Genomic DNA, 21,672 nt, shown 5'->3' with positions numbered 1-21,672 from the left:
CCATCCCTTTAAGATGAGGTAGTAAATGAGGGAGTAATACCCTTCAGATGGATGAGGATACAGAAATTATTGAAACATCAATAATCGAAAAGACTCAGGTAGTTGGCAAAAGGATAACTGTTTTAATATCGATTATCTAAAACAGGGAGTACAAAGGACATCAACGGATATCGTAGCGTAAAAACTCTCAGTGCATCTTAACATGTTTTTATTTTACAGCAAAAAATTGTCATAGGTGATGTCAACCTACGTATTACTAACGTTATCTTACGTGGCAAACTACAAAAACCTAGTGGTAAGTGTGATAGAGTCTAAGGGAATATCTAAGTATACGATCCATACTCGTCTAAGGCAGTGAAAGAAAGTGATTTGTTTCTTAACATCAGGTGGGGCAACTAAGCCCTCCCCATAAACAGGTCACTATGAACGTCACTAAATACATGACGTCCTATTGGCTACACAAACTATAGGACCCTTGATCATGCGGTCCCCTACTATTGGTTTGCACTCTAACCTATGTCAGTACTTTTCCACCTATGTTAGCAGCACGCAGGTTGCGCTTCCAGGTGCTGGTGAGCTATCCTTAATCATACCATCCCACCAATTAGCATATTCATCCATCATCACCTCAGTGGTCTGCTGTCAAATAGGACTTTGAACGTGTCCTTGGGAGTGTTCTTAGCTCTGGAGAATTCAGGGGAGTGAAGGCACGCTCTCTGCCCTCATGCGTAGGTGTGACCATCATGTTCGTCTAACTACATCCTTCCACGTGTTTGAAGACCACAAAAGTGAGTTTCAAGTGTATTAAAAACTATTTTCTAATAAACCTTTGACGTCTTCCTTGTTTTGTTCATGCCTCCTGCACAGGAGTTTCATTCTTTTACACGTTTTGTATACAACGTCTGCTCACTCCAGCCTGATAAGACCCTGGCTTCTTGGCTTGGCTTCATGGCTCATCCAGTCTCCCCTTTCTGTGATTCACTTAGTAATTCATTTATTTTCTCACTGCGACACACTGGAAAAGAGGCCTTCCTTTTTTAGTCCAGCTCTGCTAAAGTTCGTAGTGGAAACATCCAATCTTTACTCACTTGTTTATATAGGTATATGTTGGCGCATGCCGCACTCTATTCACTACTTAGTTAGCCTCAAGAATACTACGCCTGCTTGCGTTTCTTTGCATCTATACATGTGTAAACTGACTTGATATCTTCATCCATTTTGTAGCATAAGTCTCTTCTTCTTGATCCCAAGATGCCACTTATCTTCGATACTTTCTTGATGCCTCAAAGAATATCTCCATTCTTTTGTCTCTGCATCTCTTCTATGTACGTCAGTTTTGATTCTGTATGACGTCACTGTTCATTTTGGCCATTAATTTGCTCTGCTTCTTCACGGATTTCATTCAAATGGCCATCACACTGTCTTGTATGCGGGTATGGTTTTCTCAATGGAAACCTTGGTATCAGAATTTTCACTTTTATCGCACGTGTCTCACACTCTGGTTCCCAACATATAGGCAAGATGGGTGAGGCGATTGAGGTGGGGGTTCTTAGCTCCTTCTCTACAACCCTGTGCCCGAACCGCACTTATATTGGCAGTAGCTGCTCTGTGACGGCTGCAGGTCTCACAGGCCAACACGGTCTAGATATCCAGGTTGAGGTATAAACTATTTTAGCGTTACTGAAAAAGCTTTATCGGTGCGGCGGGGGTTAAAAAAAGACCTATGAGTGCAAACAACCTACTGGTCTGTGCCTCTCAAAGGTTCACTACACTGGTGATATTAATACCAACCAGAATGAACCGTATAACTAGAAGTAAACACAAAAGAATCTATTACCACCACACGCAGACAAATCAGTCAAAGAACCCATCCACCAAAACATGGCATTTTCCTCTGCGCATCAGCCACAACTTTGGTCGAAAGAATATTATCACATTAGTTATGAGAGGTGGCCATCGACATGGCAAAAAGACTAGTGGGCAACCAGAATTGCTGAAACACAGTGAGGTTGCGGACTGTGGAAGTTGTTCTCAGTCAATGTTGGGTTTGTCTGCCCATTTTTTCCTGTCAGCTTGTATAGCTCAGGGATCACCTACTAAGTTTATTTTGAGCATTTGCCAACCCCCCTCCCCTTTGGGTTTGTGTGGCTATGAAAGACAACTGCTTAAAAGTTGGCAAATAATCCATAGCCTTCGCTCCATTTGTTCCTGTAAATAAGCTCTTATACAGAGTCAAAAACTAATTCTAATAAATACAACCACACCGTGTATTATTGGACTGCAGAAGCCGACGACTGAAGCAGAACTCCCTAACTTGACTTGTCTGCGATACGATTAGCAGTAGTGGGTTTCCTGAAAAACTCTAGCTTCTGATTGGTGGTCTCAGTGTCAGAAAGCAAGAAGAGCTCAAGGCCCTTCCCGCGACACCCACCCCCTGTCCCAGAATCCATTGCGGCTGCACTACTCTGGCATCATTCAGGAATCTTAAAGGTTAAGCAAAGATTTGTACATTGTAGAACCCTGCACTGCCCCCTAAAGGATATGCAATGTCATTACACTATTAATCGATATCTCTGGGCTGTTTGTGCACTATATAAATGAAACAAATAAATAAATAAACATTACTAGGCGTATATGGAGCTCTACCACCAGGGCTGTGGCTCCTTCGACCACCCTAGAGTTTTGAAACTGTGATGTAACATTTACTCTGCCACTCTACTCTTTACAGAGAGCACCTTTCATGAGCAGGCCTATTCCTGATCACATCAGCATTTTGTACAGCACATTACAAAGTATGGAACCACTCATGGCTGACCGAAATCCTTGATAATATAATAAGCTGCACGCATTAAATGCATCAGTTTGAATGTTCAGACATTTACAGGGCACATAAAGGGCAGCCATCAATCCCAGCGTGTGGAACTGTATGAGGGTGACTGTTAAAGGGAAGTGGAGTACGCATTTTCAGAAATACAAGTCAACCATACTAGGGGGCCTTAATGGACGGAATTGGACCTACCTCACAGATGTCCTTGAGATGCTTGATATAGTGGCGTTCTGTGCTCATGATTTCATTGATGACGTTGGCTCTCATCTGATCTCGGTTCTGAAGGGTTCTGCCGATGCAGAGGCAGTCCGAGTTTGGGTCCAAGTGCCCATTCTGGACCTCGCTGGTCCCCTCCTCGACTCCATCTTCTTGATTCACCCATAGCTGCAAGGAAACACAAGTCAGTGAGCGAAGGGGCGGCCATTTCTGTCGCTGTGCCTGACCAATGACACGTTCAGCAGGTGCAGCGAGTCACGTGACACCTGCCCAATCAAGCTACAAACACCCAACTCACGTGCTCATTGAACAATCATACTTGAAAGCTTTAAAAACATTGGGGTCTCGTGTGCGTTCCAGGTATAATCCAACAACCCTTTGCTTTTAGGACGTTTTAGTGCCATGATATGTCACGGCATGTCATGTGCACTGACACAGCTCTAAAGGCCACTGGGACAGCCAAGGGGATTGTATGTGCGGCTTTTGCTGCATCTCCTCCCTTCCACATCAAGACTCTAATTTCAAACTCCAAAATCAATAGGGTTGGGCCTACCTACCTGGAATCGTCATTTAGGCATGCCACTACAAGCATCTAGAGCAGAACATGTCAATCTCATGATAGCACTCCATGATGTGAGCAAGTCAAGTGTGCTGAGCACCCGCTCAAAGATCTGTAGATCCCGGGTTCACAAGTCAGTGAGCGAAGGGGCGGCCATTTCTGTCGCTGTGCCTGACCAATGACACGTTCAGCAGGTGCAGCGAGTCACGTGACACCTGCCCAATCAAGCTACAAACACCCAACTCACGTGCTCATTGAACAATCATACTTGAAAGCTTTAAAAACATTGGGGTCTCGTGTGCGTTCCAGGTATAATCCAACAACCCTTTGCTTTTAGGACGTTTTAGTGCCATGATATGTCACGGCATGTCATGTGCACTGACACAGCTCTAAAGGCCACTGGGACAGCCAAGGGGATTGTATGTGCGGCTTTTGCTGCATCTCCTCCCTTCCACATCAAGACTCTAATTTCAAACTCCAAAATCAATAGGGTTGGGCCTACCTACCTGGAATCGTCATTTAGGCATGCCACTACAAGCATCTAGAGCAGAACATGTCAATCTCATGATAGCACTCCATGATGTGAGCAAGTCAAGTGTGCTGAGCACCCGCTCAAAGATCTGTAGATCCCGGGTTCACAGTCCTGACTCAGCCTTTCACACTTCCAAGCTTGATGAAATGCTGTTGGGTGACGGCAGCACCTATTATTTAAGGGATGAGTGCCCAAATCTCACCTTTCCTCTCTTAATGTATTTCAATGGGGGTGGGGTGAGCCATTATCTATGCCCTATTCTCCTCCCTGACCCCATTTACCCGCTCCCATGCATGCCTTGCCCTACTCATTCCCCCAGTACCCCTCTGCTCTTTGGGTGCACTAACAATATTTTGTATGCACCTGAATTATTGTGACTCTGGCACATGTATGCACATTCTTGATTCTGCATGTTGAGAACTCAGACTCGGCTATTCAAGCATCATGGAACCATTTAGTTTATTCAAGTATCCTTGCCCTGCCCCAAGGGGCAAAAGGCCAGCAGGCACCGGAGCATGTTAGAGTAAGATTCGAGGCATCTCTAAGCCGGCCAACCAGCATACTAAGGAAGGTGAAACGTGTGATCGCAGTCCTCAAATCTTAAGCAGCCCTTCCACTGAACCTTAAGTTCTTGCCTCCCATAGGCCTTAGCAGGTGATGGCAATGGCTGAATTTCCACATCCCCCCTTACCCTCATCTGCCAAATCCGAGATTCTTGGTTTCTTCCTTAGAGGAACAATATCTCTATTTGAGACATCGAGAGAGAGGTGGGTGACAGAGAGAGAGAGAGGGAGAGGAGAGATGGAAGGGAGTGAGAGAGTGGGGAAGGGAGGTGGCATTCGGAGCTAGAGAAATGGGACATGTCTGCATATGGCCTGGGGTAGGAGTGCAGGGTTCCAGGTTGCTTTGCCTTATAAGGCCTACTCCCGCCTGCGCCTGAATAACCGACTCCCTTCTAAGAACTCCTACCACCTTACGCTACACACGCAAATGCCCCACAGGCGGCCACCACAGACATAGCCGTCAGCACCTCGACACTAACGAGCCACGACTAAGGTTTTCTCTTGAGCCCCGTCGGACTCTACCACATCAGCAGCGAGCGAGATCCAAAGCGCTGTTCTCAATCAGGTCTTGGGCTCTTGCCTATGGATAACATACCCCCAACGTTCTTCTGCCAAACCCGTAGAAAGCAGATTGGCACTCAGGACCCGGGCACGGCTGACTTGCACACATCAACACCACCCCCCTTCTCTCTTACAGAGACAGTTCCAGCGCGGCCACCAATCGTGGCCACCAATCGTAGCACACAGGCTGTACAAGACCACTTGCATTACATTCATATTATTACATGATGGCACCGGCCTGTGGACAGATCCGGCACGATTTGCCAACTTTCCATGATTGTATTTCTTAAGGCTTTAGTGAATTTACCTACAATTCATTGAGAAGTCACAACCTTGTCCTTAAAAGCAGAGCTGATGGTGCCAGTTGCAGTTTCTTTTTAAATATATATCTGCACATCAACTTGTGAGCGTTTCAGGCAATATTAATAAATAAATTATGCTCGTACAGCAGTCAAAGGACACATGGGCCACTTTCCTGTCCTGTTGCAGGGTATTGCAGCCTTTGGCTCGCCAGATGTTTCCGACTACAAATCCCATCTGCCCTAGCCAGCTTAGTCATTGGGGAGGAACCATGGAAGACGGAGTCCAAAAACACCTGGAGGGCTGCAGGTTCCAGTCCTCTGTCCTATGGGCGTCTCGCCTTGCTTCTGGATATTGGGCCCCCAGTTCACAGGGGCAGTTTCAGTCAATCATTCAAAAACTCGCAACAATAGTTGGACACCACTTGCGCACCTTTTTTAAAAATGTTATTTGCATTTGCTTTATAGTAAGATAAGCATAACATGTGACAAGATTCAGCACCAAAATCACACTGGGGTTTCCAAACCGTGCACACAATAATTGACATCTCTGCATCAAAATTGAGAGGGGCACAGTCACAAAATCAAATATTTAATTGTGCACCCACTGACGTGCATTTAAAGGCCAATGAAGGGCTGTATTAGTGAGCTGTTTCGGCGATCCGCAAACACGGTCGGCCTGCATTGTGCTGGAATTGGGCCGGGTGTTCCCGTATTCAGAATCCGGCAGAAAACGCCTGCACGATTCCCAAATCCGGGAAAACAAAGAGCCCATGAGCCCTTGCTGAAAACACACCCGCCATCACATTGATCAAGAGAGCTCTGCTCTGGCCAGTCTTTTTGATTTGTTTTGTTTTGAAATTAAGCCAGTGTCGAAGTGTACGAAAAGAAGTAGTGGAACTATGCTCCCTGCTGGCCTGCCTCTGCTCCGCACAAACCCAAACCGCCACGCCCCCGCCCACGTGCAATACAAACCCTCAAACACATGCGCCTGCTGTTTAAGGGAACTCTGAGTGCAGTGCACTGAAATGCAAGGTTCAACTTCTTCCTACACTTTTATTCTAAAATAAAACCATTCCGGAGCGGTTTCTTTTTCAAATGAAAGGATAGGAACAGTAAAACTTAATTTTAAAAAAAGTCGATGCGCACCGCCCCCAACCGCTCCCGACCACTTAATTAAGCATGGAAAAGTGCAGTGAAGGTTAGCACTGGATGTTTATTGGGTTTTCATTTTTTTTTATTTAATTGTTTTAACGGTTTAAATTTAAACGTTTATCAAAACAACATTATTGAGGTTTATTAGCTGCAAAGGTGGGTGATTAAAGCTGGATGGGATGCAGAAAGAAGCACCCTGTGGGGCTCCCTGGCTGGCAGCGCATTCCTTACTAGGGCCAGGAGCAATTTGTTTTATACTCATCTGCATGTAGGTGACTATAGACTCCCGTCCAGGAAGTGGAAAACAAAGCAAGGCTCAGACTATTTTTGCTCAGGTGTATTGTCAGGGTGACTTATAAGGTCAGTTGTTTTTGCACACGTCCAGACATCTCTGTTATTTAGTCCTGTCTTTTTACGCTTTTTGCAAGCTTTGCCAAGACTCCACCTCAACCCCTCTGTAGGTGTAAGCGCATAAGGTGGTCTAGTACCGTGGCAAGTTGGTTGTGAGCATGCGCACACGACGGGCGCTCGAGGGGGCGCTACATTGGCTTTGGAAACAGCAGATGCTAAAGGGGGGACGGGTTTACCAAGGCATCATAAACACCTGCTTGGGGCCATGAGCATTGCGTACCTGTGGACAGTAGGGAAAGAACATTACTGGAATCTAGTACTTTTGTTTTGTTGAACATCTTATTGTGAAAATATTACATATATAGACTGTCCCCTATCTTACACACACACACACCCCTCCCCCAATGACAGTGCCGTGCAATTACGTGAACAAATGCGTGTACCCTTACTAACAATAATAAGGGAGAAAAGTTTAGATGGATAGATACTGCAATTTAGATCTGTCCTGGTGGACTAAGATTAGGTCTCCTAAATCAGAGATACTGAGTATAAATCAGACATGATAACCACTCACTATATCAACATACTGACAGTGTGTCAGGGGAACATCTTGGAGAGAAAGGAGACAGTAATAATCAATTGTCCCTCTTTCGCTCAATGCCGGCAAACATGTGTTTATTCTGTTCAGAAAAAAATCACAGATTATATCAAAACGAACCTTTGTGACAATTTACAATAACATCATAATAGAGCAGCGAGACATTGCAAAATGTGAACAATTGTGTGCAGGCGTCAATTCTACTTCATTGACTAAAATAATAAGACATAGATTTAGGGAAAAAGGAAAGTGGTGTTCAAGCAATGGTTATAGTTCAGATGCAGACTAATGGTTCAACAGGACCACTTCACTCTTGAACTAGAAGGGTTTCAAAGTTGCCCTTGGGATAAGAGTGTTATGTTCCAGGGTCATATGGTAAAAGATATCTTTGCTAACAACGTGGCAGAAGATTGTTGAGCAAAATCTGTAGACAGGGGGACAAACTTATTCAGGTGTTCCCCGTACTCTTCACGTTTCGGCAGTAGTGGAGTATGCCAAGTCCGCCTTCATCAGGGCTCCTAGTCAGGGACCCTGCCGGTATTGTAAATCCCAAATACTCCGTTTCGGTCACATATGGACATCGTGTCAGACAGCGAAGGTGGTCACAGGGGTGCCAACTGGATATGGTGTGCCAATGGGGACCTGTGATAAAGTATTTCGGGTGGCTGTATTTACTGGGGGTGCAATACTTTTATAACACGCTTAATACCAGCCAGTGGTTTCTAAGAGCGGCATCGGAATTCGATCCTGTGTTGTTGCATTTGCTTCCAAGACAAACGTGTTGCCCCTGTGCTATCCTTCCGCCCCCATGCCTATATCATTTGGGTGCAAGGTCGTAGACCAGGGTAAGAAACCGATTGCGCAATGCTTGTGAAAACCCTTCATGCTTCAATTACCTGGGTGTGCACTTCATTTGCATCCCTTGCCCCTCCCCATCACTTCCATTGGACCCCTCCAGCCCTCACCTCTGAGCTAGTATTTTACACGTGCATAATGTACAAAATCACCAATGACACACAGAGATTGTATTTTCATCTTTATCTTGTATACCCTATTGCTTGTTGGCATTTGATGACTTTTCCTTGCATATGTGTGATCTGCAGCAGTGGTGGAGGCGCAGCGCTTGTGTGCATGGCACCAAAACGGAATATACCACAAAAGGGCAATGCAAGCAAAGAGGTGGGGGTGGAACTGGGAGAATATTTGAAAACATGCACTTTGGCGCTGGGAGGATAGCTCAGGGCAACGCAGTTGTCTTGGAAACAAGACAATGCGGAGAAGCATCTGTTTGATGCCTGCATAGCGCTTAGAGGGTGGACTCCTGCATAAAGCGTCATATAAATATACTGTGCGTCAAATTTTTATGTGTAAAAGGTCCAAGTAAAATGGAAAGGTGAAAAGGAGATGTGCTTGATCAAATGAATTCGTGTTTCACTGAGTGTGGCACCAGTCGGCCGCCGTACTTGGGCAACGGTTTAACTGCACTGCAGCCCACACGTCTGGATCCTGTGCATGTTTAGCCTCTTTCACTATATGGTCAACATATACACAATATAGGTCTGTAAGGGGCCTGATTCAGACACTCTCAGTGGCAGAAGGTGCCGGACACACAGCACCCAGAGTTTGCGCCTCACAAGTATCCAGTTCACAAATCATTTCTTGCACTGTATGTCTTTCCAGAGTCCCACGCAATGTATTGTAGGCTCATATTAACCAGCCTGCTGGTAATTGCTGGCTTCCAATAAGCAGGTGGAAAGAAAGCAATGGCACTCGCTTTGCTCAACTGTGTTGCCAAGGTGGTTAACTCTGTTATTTCTGCACATTTCAAGTAGGTGGGGCTGGCACCTTCCTGGAAATGACCCTGAGGTCCATCCCCACTTAAGTGCATCAATGGGCCAAGGGGCCGGTTATTGTACCGTAATCCTCCTATAGCGGCTAGGGGGCGCTACAACTTGCAGTATCTAATCACGCAGTAGCTTGTTGTATCTAAGCACCCAGTAGCTTGCAGTATTTAAGCACACAGTAGCTTGCCGTATCTAAGCACCCAGTAGCTTGCAGTATTTAAGCACGCAGTAGCTTGCCCTATCTAAGCACCCAGTAGCTTTCAGTAGTTAAGCACCCAGTAGCTTGCAGTATTTTAGCACGCAGTAGCTTGCAGTATCTAAGAACGCATTATCTTCCCTTATCTAAGAACCCAGTGGCTTGCAGTATCGAAGCACCCAGTAGCTTGCAGTACCTAAGCACGCAGTAACTTGCTGCATCCAAGCACCCAGTAGCTTGCAGTACCTAAGCACGCATTAGCTTGCCGCATCCAAGCACCCAGTAGCTTGCCATATCCAAGCACGCAGTAGTTTGCCGTATCCAAGCACGCAGTAGCTTGCCGTATCTAAGCACGCAGTAACTTCCAGTATCTAAGCGCCCATTAGCTTGCAGTATTTAAGCACGCAGTAGCTTGCCGTATTTTAAGCACACAGTAGCTTTCAGTATCTAAGCACGCAGTGGCTTGCAGTATCTAAGCACCCAGTAGCTTTCCGTATCCAAGCACGCAGTAGCTTGCCGTATCCAAGCACGCAGTAGCTTGCCGTATCTAAGCACGCAGTAGCTTGCAGTATCTAAGCGGGTCTGTCACTACAATTTCAGTTTTTACATTTACACATCTGTGCCAGGTGTGCAAATGTAAACAAATAATATGGACATGCTCATGCTTTGCAGTGGCTGCGCGCTGTCGGTTAATTTGCACCAGAGTAGTCGGGTGCAAAAGAAAGTGGCTCAGAACTGCGTCACATCAAAGAGCATACAGTTGGGGATTGGGGTGCACGTGGTTCTGCAGCAGCCAATCCCAGGGCATGCTTCTTTCTGCAATTAGTGGGTGGTCTGATTCACAGCCGTGCACCAGCCCACCAGACACATGCATACCAACACGCCCTCTTCCATGCAGAAGATGCTTATCCAGTCATGTTGTTTTCTTTGCATTCTGGTAGTTTTAGTCCTATATTTAAAATAGTAAATGCAGGACTACAGATCCCAGAATGCAGAGACAAGAGGACTGGGCCAGTATCCCGTATATGGAAGGGGGCATGATGGAAGTATGCCGCAGACGTGTTTGTGTGTCGGCCCATTGTCTTGGAATGCACTCGTTTTTTTCCTGGGTAATTCTACACCAAGGACACATTTTTCTTCACGCCATAGGACCGGAGCTGGCTTTTCGTCTTGTGTCCCGTAATGTATGTTTATGATGAGAATCAGCTATCGTTGCATCAACGTGTGTTTCTACTGTCATGGCTGTAGACTCAATGGCAACACCAACCGGAAACACAGCTGCGTGGCGATGTTGCAACGGTTATACGTGATTACATTTCAGAAACGTCATTAATTCCGATATCCTTCAAGTCTCTTTCATTGCTGGAAATTCTTGAAAAGTGTTCATTGTTTTGAGAAATATTGCATTCGCTGTATTTTCTATATTGTGTAAAACTTTTTCTTGTGCGTTTCCTCTCCACACTCTTTTATCCCGGAAGTGAATTTCGGAAGCAAAATCGTAATTATTTAAGATTTCGCTCCTGAACTTATCTACTCCTCCTCTTGTCAATTTCGGTCCACCTGCCGAATGGATGGAGGCCAATCCCCACTTGCTCCTGCTCCCACGACTCCGCCTCCCGCCCCGGTCCCTCCATACGCCTTCTATCGCCTCTGTCTCCTACCCTTTCCTTTGAGATTACAGACCCACGCCTCTGATCCCCACCACTTCCAGTAGGACCCCTGACCCAATTTCCTGTGCCCAGATCTCTTACTACCCAGCAGGCCCGGGTAAAGATGTGTGGGGGCCCATTTCAACATGATGGTAGGTGGCCCCCCTTGCTTAGAGTGGGAAACAGTCTGAGGAACCCATGGGGTGCATACATTGTGATGAAGACAAGGAAATACAGCTGGGTGTCAATAGCCACCCTTGTCACAAGACGGCCAGCCAGCAGGGAGCTGAAATACTAATTGCACACTGAAAAGCCATCCATCCTTCTTTGTCAGCAAGCAGATGATGCGGAGGAACCAGCGTTAAAATGCAACGAGGGGATAACACTTCTGTAAACCCAGCGGGAAGTGATAGTTGGAAGGGTTCCAGCAAACGCAGCTTGTAAGGTGAGAGCTCAAAGCGCACATTTAAATCCCCAGAAAGAACGTACTATAGAAAGGAATATATTGCTGTTATAAGACTGCATACTGGTAACATGGATGCAGTTGCTGGAGGACGCCATGAGGTTCGAAGCCCCTTTCAGCTGGAAAACTTGAAAGGCACTGACGCCGTCCCTGCTACCCAGTCTCTGTTCCATGGCTCTGCATCTCGACTCGTTCACTTGACTATTTTCAGTATCCCTATGCATGCCCTTCATTGAACGTAAACGTTTCACATACACAGGAACTTAGCCAGGGCTCTATGCGTCGCTGTCTCTGATCCTTCGGCTACCGTAACCCTGTTCTATGTCTGGGGTCCCAGCCTTGCTCATCTCTGTGCATTTGCCAAGCTAGCATTTGCCTCCAATGATGTAGCGGCCCCCTCCAACATCATTATAGCGATCTCATGTCTCGGGAGGATAGCTCAGGGGCAATGTGCTCGCCTTGGAAGCAAGATGACACAGAGCAACACAGGTTTGTTCCCTGGGTCCGCGCTTAGAAACCTCTGGTTATTAAGCGCGTTATAAATAACCAATCATATCATTATAGACTTCTGATGGCCAGACATGTAGTAGTTTCGGTTCACTAGGCCTCATTACGAGATTGACAGTGACCGAAAAAAGTTACAGTAACTCAATGACTGTCTTTTTTTGGCTATAACAGAATTACTATCGCTTTTAGCGCACTGCCAAGACCCAGGTTTCCCATTAAGGTGCAAGAGATACCCCCCCAAATCCCCCAGCATTTGGATAGCTCCCCTACGCTTTAATGCCAAAAAATTGAGAAAAGACCACAGGCAGAAACAGCGCCCATGGTAATGCCTCCAAATTCCTTATGAATAGACTAACACAGCTGTCGTCGCACATGTCACCTAGTTGCAAAATATACCAAACTACGTGGTGGCAACAGTAAACGAGTTAGGAGGACATTATCCCAGAATTCAGGCAAACTTGTAGGATGGAAAGCGTCATCTCCCATCTCCAGACTTAATGTTCTTCTCCATTCTCATTAAGCGAGATATTTCATTCCACCAGTATAACATTTTAGGAGTTTTACATCTCTCGTTAAGAACTGCCTAATCATTTGCTGCGCAATTATCATAAAATTAAATACCAGTTGCCTTTCTTGGACAGTAGGTGGTTTCTGTTCTTCATGGTTGCACAGACTATTCAGTTTCTGAATGTGGTATATCTATTTGGAAAGAATTATATAGCCTTAGAGACTGAGGGAGAGGTCATTATCATGGGGTAATGACCCGCTCCTTTGCCTCAGTCAATACATTGGGCAGGGTCATTAACCCAAGCAGTAATGGTCCCTCAGTGGGTCTAAACGGCTATTAGCACATAGCGCTGCAGTAAAATATGTGTATTTAATGGTGAGTAAAGCTAATAGACAAAGCCTTAGTAAATGTAATATTGTTTTATGTTGTAATATTTAAACAGCAAGGTTGTCTTTATAAGATAAGCATTTTAATTATAAACTTGAAGTAGAAAAGTTTTAGAATGAGAATGCTATGAGTTAAATGTAAAAATCAATGGTTTCTCAATGCAAAAGTTGCACCATTGTTCATATTTAAGATTTCATTTTGCTGCGTTAAATTAGATGTTACTCCTAACATTGAGAGTACAGTGAAAGCTTCTGTCAGAGAGGGGGCGCCTTGTCGAAAGCTTGCTGGGAACTTGGCTTCTTCTTGAATACAGAGAAATATTTTCTGTTTCCCTGTTTGCTTCTGAAGTCCAAATGTTTGGAATGCATTCAATATCAGTAGTTATTGACTGCATTCTCAGCATTCTGATTAGCTGACATGAGATCAGGAACAAACTCCATGTGTCAATTTGATTTGACACAAAATAGTAACCCAGCAGTCATCTAAAACTGCACATTCACCTATGGATTACAGAAGATCCCCTGGACGAGATCTACTTTAGATCTAACCCATTTGCTGACGTCTTCCGTCCCCAATGTCAACATGTTTCTATCCGAGTAGGAAAGTATGAAATTGGGATTCATTTGAATTGCGATGCACCTTAAATTGTTCAGTAAAGGTTCTCTATCCCTGCCCCTCATTCTGGTCCCTGTTCCATGCTCTCTAGGCCTGCCCCTCATTCTGGTCCCTGTTCCATGCTCTCTAGGCCTGCCCCTCATTCTGGTCCCTGTTCCATGCTCTCTAGGCCTGCCCCTTATTCTGGTCCCTGTTCCATGCTCTCTAGGCCTGCCCCTCATTCTGGTCCCTGTTCCATGCTCTCTAGGCCTGCCCCTCATTCTGGTCCCCGTTCCATGCCTGCTTACCCGGCCCCTATTTCTGATCCCCGTTCCGTGTTGCTATGTCCAGCCGCTCTTTCTGGTCCCTGTTCCATGTCTCTATGCCGAGCCACTCTTTCTGGACCACTTCCAAGTCTCTATGCCCCAACCCTCATTCTGATCCCCGTTCCGTGTTGCTATGTCCAGCCGCTCTTTCTGATCCCCGTTCCATGTTGCTATGTCGAGCCGCTCTTTCAGGTCCCCGTTCCATGTCTCTCGGCCCTGCCCCTCTTTCTAGTACTCGTTCTGTGTCTCCAAGCCACACCCCTATTGCAACTCCCCATTCCATGTCTCTAGGCCTGCCCCTCATTCTGGTCCCCGTTCCATGCCTGCTTACCCGGCCCCTATTTCTGATCCCCGTTCCGTGTTGCTATGTCCGGCCGCTCTTTCTGGTCCTCGTTCCATGTCTCTACGCCGAGCCACTATTTCTGGACCACTTCCAAGTCTCTATGCCCCATCCCCCTTTCTGGTCCCCGTTCCATGTCTCTATGCAGAGCCACTCTTTCTGGATCACTTCCATGTCTCTATGCCCCACCCCTATGGCAGGTCCCCATTCCATGTTCTCTAGCCCTGCCCCTCATTCTGGTCCCCATTCCATGCCTGCATATCCAGCCCCTCTTTCTGATTCCCATTCTATGTCTCTATGCACCACCCCTATTGCAGGTCCTTATTCCATGCTCCCTAGGCCTGCCCTCAATCTAGTCCCGGTTCCATGTCTCTATACCTCACCCCTCTTTCTGATCCCTGTTCCATGTCTCTATGCCGAGCCACTCTTTCTGAACCCCTTCCATGTCTCTATACCTCACCCCTCTTTCTGATCCCTGTTCCATGTCTCTATGCCGAGCCACTCTTTCTGGATCACTTCCATGTCTCTATGCCCCATCCCTCTTTCTGATCCCCGTTCCATGTTGCTATGTCCAGCCGCTCTTTCTGGTCCCCGTTCCATGTCTCTCTGCCCCGCCCCTCTTTCTAGTACTCGTTCTATGTCTCCATGCCCCAGCCCTATTGCAGGTCCCCATTCCATGTCTCTAGGCCTGCCCCTCATTCTGGTCCTTGTTCCATGCCTGCATATCCAGCCCCTCTTTCTGATTCCTATTCTATGTCTCTATGCCCCACCCCTATTGCAGGCCCCCATTCCATGTCTCTAGGCCTGCCCCTCATTCTGGTCCCCGTTCCACGCCTGCACACCCTGCCCCTCTTTCTGATTCCCATTCTATGTCTCCATGCCCCACCCCTATAGCAGGTCCCCATTCCATGCTCTCTAGCCCTGCCCCTCATTCTGGTCCCCATTCCATGCCTGCATATCCAGCCCCTCTTTCTGATTCCCATTCTATGTCTCTATGTACCACCCCTATTGCAGGTCCTTATTCCATGTTCCCTAGGCATGCCCTCAATCTAGTCCCGGTTCCATGTCTGTATACCTCACCCCTCTTTCTGATCCCTGTTCCATGTTGATATGTCCAGCCGTTCTTTCTGGTAACCATTCCATGTCTCTATGCTCTGCCCCTCTTTCTGGTTCCCGTTCAAGTCTCGATGCCCGCTCCTCTTTCTGGACCCCTTCCATGTCTCTATGCCCCATCCCTCATTCTGATCCCCGTTCCATGTTGTCCCCGTTCCATGTCTCTCTGCCCTGCCCCTCTTTCTAGTACTCGTTCTATGTCTCCATGCCCCACTCCTATTGCAGGTCCCCATTCCATGTCTCTAGGCCAGCCCCTCATTCTGGTCCCCGTTCCATGCCTGCACACCCTGCCCCCCTTTCTGATTACCATTCTGTCTCCATGCCCCACCCCTGGGGCAGGTCCCCATTCCATTTTCTCTAGGCCTGCCCTCAATCTAGTCCCGGTTCCATGTCTGTATACCTTACCCCTCTTTCTGATCCCTGTTCCATGTTGCTATGTCCAGCCGTTCTTTCTGGTAACCATTCACTGTCTCTATGATCTGCCCCTCTTTCCGGTTACTGTTCAAGTCTCTATGCCCCGCTCCTCTTTCTGGACCCCTTCCATGTCTTTATACCCCATCCCTCATTCTGGTCCTCGTTCCATGTCTCTATGCTGAGCCACTCTTTCTGGACCACTTCCATGTCTCTATGCCCCATCCCTCTTTCTGGTCCCTGTTCCATGTCTCTATGCCCAGCCAGTCTTTCTGGTACCTGTTCCATGTCTCTGTGCCCCGCCCCTCTTTCTGGTCCCCGTTTCATGTCTCTCTGCCCAGCCACTCTTTCTGGTCCATCAATGTCTCTGTGCCCGCCCCTCTTTCTGGTCCCCATTCCATATCTGTGCACCACCCCTCTATCTGGTTTCCGTTCCATGTGTCTAGTCCCTGCCGTGCTTCCTGGCTCCGTTTCAAGTCTCTACGCCCCACCTCTCTTTCCGGTCCCGTTCCGTGTCTCGATGCCCTTCACGCTTCTCAGGTCTTCCGTTTTATATGTATGGACGGTGGACCCATAACAATGACCTAATGTGAGCCTGATGTAGGCAGTTGGGCAACATGTCAATCCTGTTAAGTCTTCCAACGCTCTTCCGTTATCCAATGTGGCCAAACTTGGTAGATTGCAAGCCCTGCATTCAGGGACATTATTTGGGGGTTGCCAAAGGTAGCAGCTGCGACCCCTGCTACTCCTAGACCTGTCTTTGCTTTCCCTGGGCCACTGGACAAAGAAGCAGTGCCAAGAGCAGATATCTGTGTTGCCCCTGAAAAAGGTGGTTGTAAATGCAGCTAAATGTGCCGCAGCTTTTTTCACCTGGAATCTAGATTTTGTTAGCTGGAGAAATAACAGAGATGCAGGAAAAACCAGGAAGCCGCCATCACTAACAGGTTGGCAGTCCATTGGTGATGAATTCCTGAATGGTTGGGGTCAGAGGCTGGGTTGTCTGTGCAGCTAATACCCAGTACTGTAGCAACAGGAAGGGCATGGGCTAGGTCTACCTAGCTGGGAATGGGCAAGATCAGCCTGCGGTACTCAGTAACAGCACAGCATGAACGCACATTTAATGCATGTTTCTAGTTGTCTGCTTTGCGAATCCAGTGAGCCACTGGGCCTGTGATGAGATGGATGTGCCCCCGTGGCTTCTGCCACCAATACTGCCTGGGCACTGTGTGACCTCACCCAGATGTGCCAGACCTGCACCACAGGCACACTGTAGATGGACGCAAGAGGAGATAATTAATTTACATGAAGTTGCCCTCAGCTTTTGAAGTAAACCATCGGTTGCCTCCTCAATAAAAAAAAAAAAGTATAAGGATAGCTCAGGGCAACACACTTGCTCTGGGAACAAAAGGTTCCAGTGGTTAGAAGCTGGAGGACGCTGCCATTAAGAAAGATATAAAGGACAAAAGGAAATCATAAAATGGGCCTTTTCTAGGGGTGCTGTCAGGGAGCTGCTGCTGCTCTTTACATGTACATTTTTTTTTAAAACTGCAGTTAGTGTGACTTGTAACACATCCTTCCCCTCCTATCTCACAAAATAACCCGTGGGCTACTTACCAACTAAGCAAAAGGGATGGCTGGAAGGTTTCAAATCATTCATAACCACTGGCACAGCTCTGGGCAACCCTCAAGACCCTTGTTGTTCTTCGCCTGCCAAGCCGCTACAGAAAGAGAACGACCATATGCAAATCATGCTTGGCCCCACCCCAAAAGGCGCAGTCCAGCCCGAACTGTTAGGTGACATCCCTTCTGCAGAGCTCTGGGCAACCCTCCAGACCATCGTTTTTCCTGTTGGACTTGTGTTGGCCAGTTGCTGTTTCCAGTCTGTGGCCAGACCCTTGGCAGGCACTGGATGTCTGCACTTTGGGCTTTAGGCCGAGTGATGTACAATAGGCCAGGTTGCTATGTTGCACCTATGCTGGCATTCACAATCATTTGGTAATATGGGCCTATACACACTGATATTAATGCCACCTATGGATATCCATTCCTGTATGAAATGTACATCATATTACAGCAATATTGTGACCATGTTCTTCTTAGTGTACTGAGGAACAACGCCATGTGATCTTTGTCAAATGGTGAAAGGTTGTGTGTCATAATTTCCTGTGATGTCACTTGGGGGCGGGTCAGATGACATCGCTTCCTGTGATGTCATCAGAGGTCAAGGGACCTGTGAGGTCACTTCCGCTACACCTGGCATGTTGGTGAAATGACGTTCCTGCCTGCATTGCATTACAGTGCACTTATGTCAGTTAACAGCATTGCAACGCCCACCATGACATTTAACATACAGAGGAAACTGAGGGTTTCTCAGTGTCTGCTGGTGATGCTGAACTTTGGATGACTGACCCGAGGCATGTCATGACTTGACTAAAAATGGCTGCTGCCCACTGATGGCTCCACGTCATTCAAAACGCAGCGCTGCCACCTGCCTACTGCGCCTCTCACTCGAAGAGCAATTCTCGTCACCATGGAGACCACGCAGCCCACATGCTGCAGAGAAATTGCTATTTCGCATTGACAGAGAGAGGGAAAAAAAGATGATAGATTCCATTTCCTACAAACCCGAGCTTGCCGTTGAAGGAGCGCCAAGGCTTGAGCTCCACAGTATATGCACACGATCACCCGCTACGCTGCCGTACACCCGCTAATGAACAGCGCCGGGGCTACTGTGCGCACACCCCCTTAGGTACTGCGCCCCATGCCCATCGAAGCCATTCATGCAGGTGAAATAGGTGGTATGGTCGCTCTAACCCCTTAAGTGCCAACGGCGAGTGTGCTCGTCCTATTTGCATTTAAGGGGTTAAACTATTTTAAATAAGGCATTTTATTGGCTACAGAAGTGGTCCTTCTTCATCAAGACATAGTGCATGATTCAGTCCAAAGGAAGCCATTTTCTCAGTTGATATGAATCGGGTTTTCTCACCCAGACTTATGAGGTAGGTGTGTGAACTCCTTAGTTTTAGATCTTAAATGCTGCTTTAGCGCCACCTACAAGCTGACATTATTAAGTTGGAGTGAAGAGGGGCACACATCTTGTGTGTGTCGTTTGGTTATTTGCTGCCCATGGCCATGCTATTACTCTATGGACATTCCCACCTGGAAGTCCACTCCCACCCCACGCCCCCAACCATCCTGGAATCTCTTTCAACCCTTTGTGCTGCATATGGCCTGCCAGTGTTATTTTCAGGAAGACTTCTGATCGTTAATGACTTAATGACAGCTGTATTGGATATCCTCGTGTAGTTGTTTTGTATGCTATTTTATACTATGAAGTTTTTATTCTGTGTCAATAACTACTGTAGTTATTTTTTCAGCATGGGATCCTTGTCAGAAAAACTGGTCTATACTGCCTTCACGCAGGTTAACTAAAAAGTAGTCTACGGGGAAAGTTACAAGATAGCGGTGAAACGTTGATGTGTAGGGAGACGCGGGGCTAGGAAAGGGACGCATAGAACTAACACCTTGGGAAGATACAGTGGGGCTGAGATCATGTGACTGTAGTTATATATGGAGCAGCAACTGGAAGGCTGAGCATGAAAGAGAGAAAAAAAGAAATCTCCCGATAAGCTATTTATGAGGGCAGTACATATTAAATGGGAATGAAGCACAAGAATTAGTACAAGCATGGTTGTGTGATTGCCCTCAAAAAGTATTAACGATGTGTTTCTTAATTTACCAATATGTGTGTCCTCGCAGCTATTCCTTCCACTGAAGTCCTGTCAAAAACAAGCACTGCCAAAGCGAACTCTTTTGGCTTGTGTAGAGGACACACCTTGTATCCAGCTATTTAGATATGATAGCCAGCTAGCTTTATTATCGCAGTGCCTGAATAATGCCCACCCCATGCCGAAACTAAAGCTAAATGTGTTGGCTTTGCCACTGCTTGCTTAAATATAGATTTGAAGGATAATCTCGGGAAGCAGAGCCCTCTCTCTACTCTTAGTATGTTTTTATCCTCAATAAGTTCTGGAAAATAGTATTTTAAACACCATAACAGTGAGGTCACAATTTACACAATTTCTAAGCCACAAACTGATATCTTCTTTTTAGTGGACAGCAACAAAACACGTCGCCCTTACACAAAACTCATCCAGTGTGCAAAATGTAGTTGAAAGAGCATGCTAGTCAGATAAAAAGTGCTCCAAGTATTGACTAAACTTTGTTTAGATACACACAATGGCACTGTGCTATCATGGAGGGCTCCAGGGTTGTGCCTTGCCACTTCCACAAGTCTATCCTGGGTATATACCAATGATACATAAGGCGCTATACAAATGCACTATAACATAACAACATAACATATAATTGTCTAAGGAAGCCTGGGCCTTGCGGGCTGGGGTGTGCACACATTCCCATATGTAAAGACATCTTACCCATTCATCCAGCCCCTCCATTTTCTAAAATTCGCCAAAGCTCCCAAACTCAAAGAGGATCCTCTCATATGGGAGTGTAAAGATCATGGGGTCATGTACCCGAATAGGGTTATAGATGCTGCAACCATTACTTAATAACATAAAAATCCTGAGGTCTGTCAGAACCACAGCACCCACCGCAGGGCTTAGGCCCACAGCCCTCATGCCTCATTGCTCCTGAAACATTCCTGAAGTATACACGCGATTACCATATAAGCACCCCGAAACCAGCTCGGACCCCGCCTCGGTGATGACACTTTCACTGCTGCTCCCATTTTACTTGTAGCCACAAATATACATTGCCCTGTGCCCCATTCAAGATGGATGTCAACTTTTCAGGTTGACCTGCTGTCAGCAATGGCTGGGTGACTCTAAGAAACGTGCCCCCGATTACATGCCTTTCAGCCAAAAGAGAGAGCGAGCGAGACAGAGAGCAAGAAAGATATTCATCCAGCCAATTGGGGAAGAGGATAACTCTAAACAACTGATGGGGGATAACTTTATTAGCTATCTTGTATTTTTTGTCTGAACGTTTTTAACACCGCGCAAGCCACTCACTGACAAGAGGACTCACGTGATCACTGATTCATGGACTTATTTGCGTGTGAAACGGGGACTTGCGTGCCATTCTGCCCGCAGATCCCTGTTTGACGAATGGGGATCTGAGGGCAGAATGGCACGCAAATCCCCGTTTCACACGCAAATAATTCCATGAATCAGTAGTCTCTGCAAGAGGTCTTTTCACTTTTTAAAACATCGAGCTGTACTAACTTACCGCAGTGCACTGGTGATTACAGCGCGCTATCCTCAAAATACAAAGCGCGACATGGATTTTAAGTGATGTTTGAAAACGTCCACACCCCTCTGCAACAGTATTGGATGGTTCAAGAAATGTGGGCAACGGTGGTTGTGCATGTGTTAGCAAGCAGAGGAAACCATTGGACACATGCAGATAGGAGGCAAACGTGAGGAACGTGTATGGACATGCGTGGCCTAAGACGTGTCGGGGCCGCCCGCCACCCTCGGGGTTGACCTGGGGAGACTGGTGAGGTAGATGAAGAGACATCTTTGTAAGAGACTCTACTAGGGGATTGGCATTGCGTGCTTCTAGGGTGGATTTCGGGGTGCTTTCGTCATCATAAACTACTCATATTATCCATCAGTTCTGTGTACCTTTGGGGAAGGTTTAGTAGAACTG

General features: G+C 46.7%; 1 protein-coding gene across 3 annotated transcripts in view; it reads right to left on the bottom strand.

Moving 5' to 3' along the window:
* ARHGEF9 (Cdc42 guanine nucleotide exchange factor 9) overlaps positions 1-21,672 on the bottom strand; it is a 1,787,868-nt gene that overhangs the window by 487,911 nt on the left and 1,278,285 nt on the right. For all 3 annotated transcript variants that reach the window (XM_069612543.1, XM_069612544.1, XM_069612545.1), the window contains one exon: positions 3,020-3,211. In XM_069612543.1, coding sequence (XP_069468644.1) covers positions 3,020-3,211 — 192 coding nt within the window. The remainder of the gene's footprint in view (positions 1-3,019; positions 3,212-21,672) is intronic.

Source organism: Ambystoma mexicanum, chromosome 5p, assembly GCF_040938575.1.
Source record: "Ambystoma mexicanum isolate Mex_15411 chromosome 5p, UKY_AmexF1_1, whole genome shotgun sequence".
NCBI classification, from domain to species: Eukaryota; Metazoa; Chordata; class Amphibia; order Caudata; family Ambystomatidae; genus Ambystoma; species Ambystoma mexicanum.
Note: the sequence above shows the minus strand (reverse complement) of the source record. Positions and strands in the feature narration are given on the sequence as shown.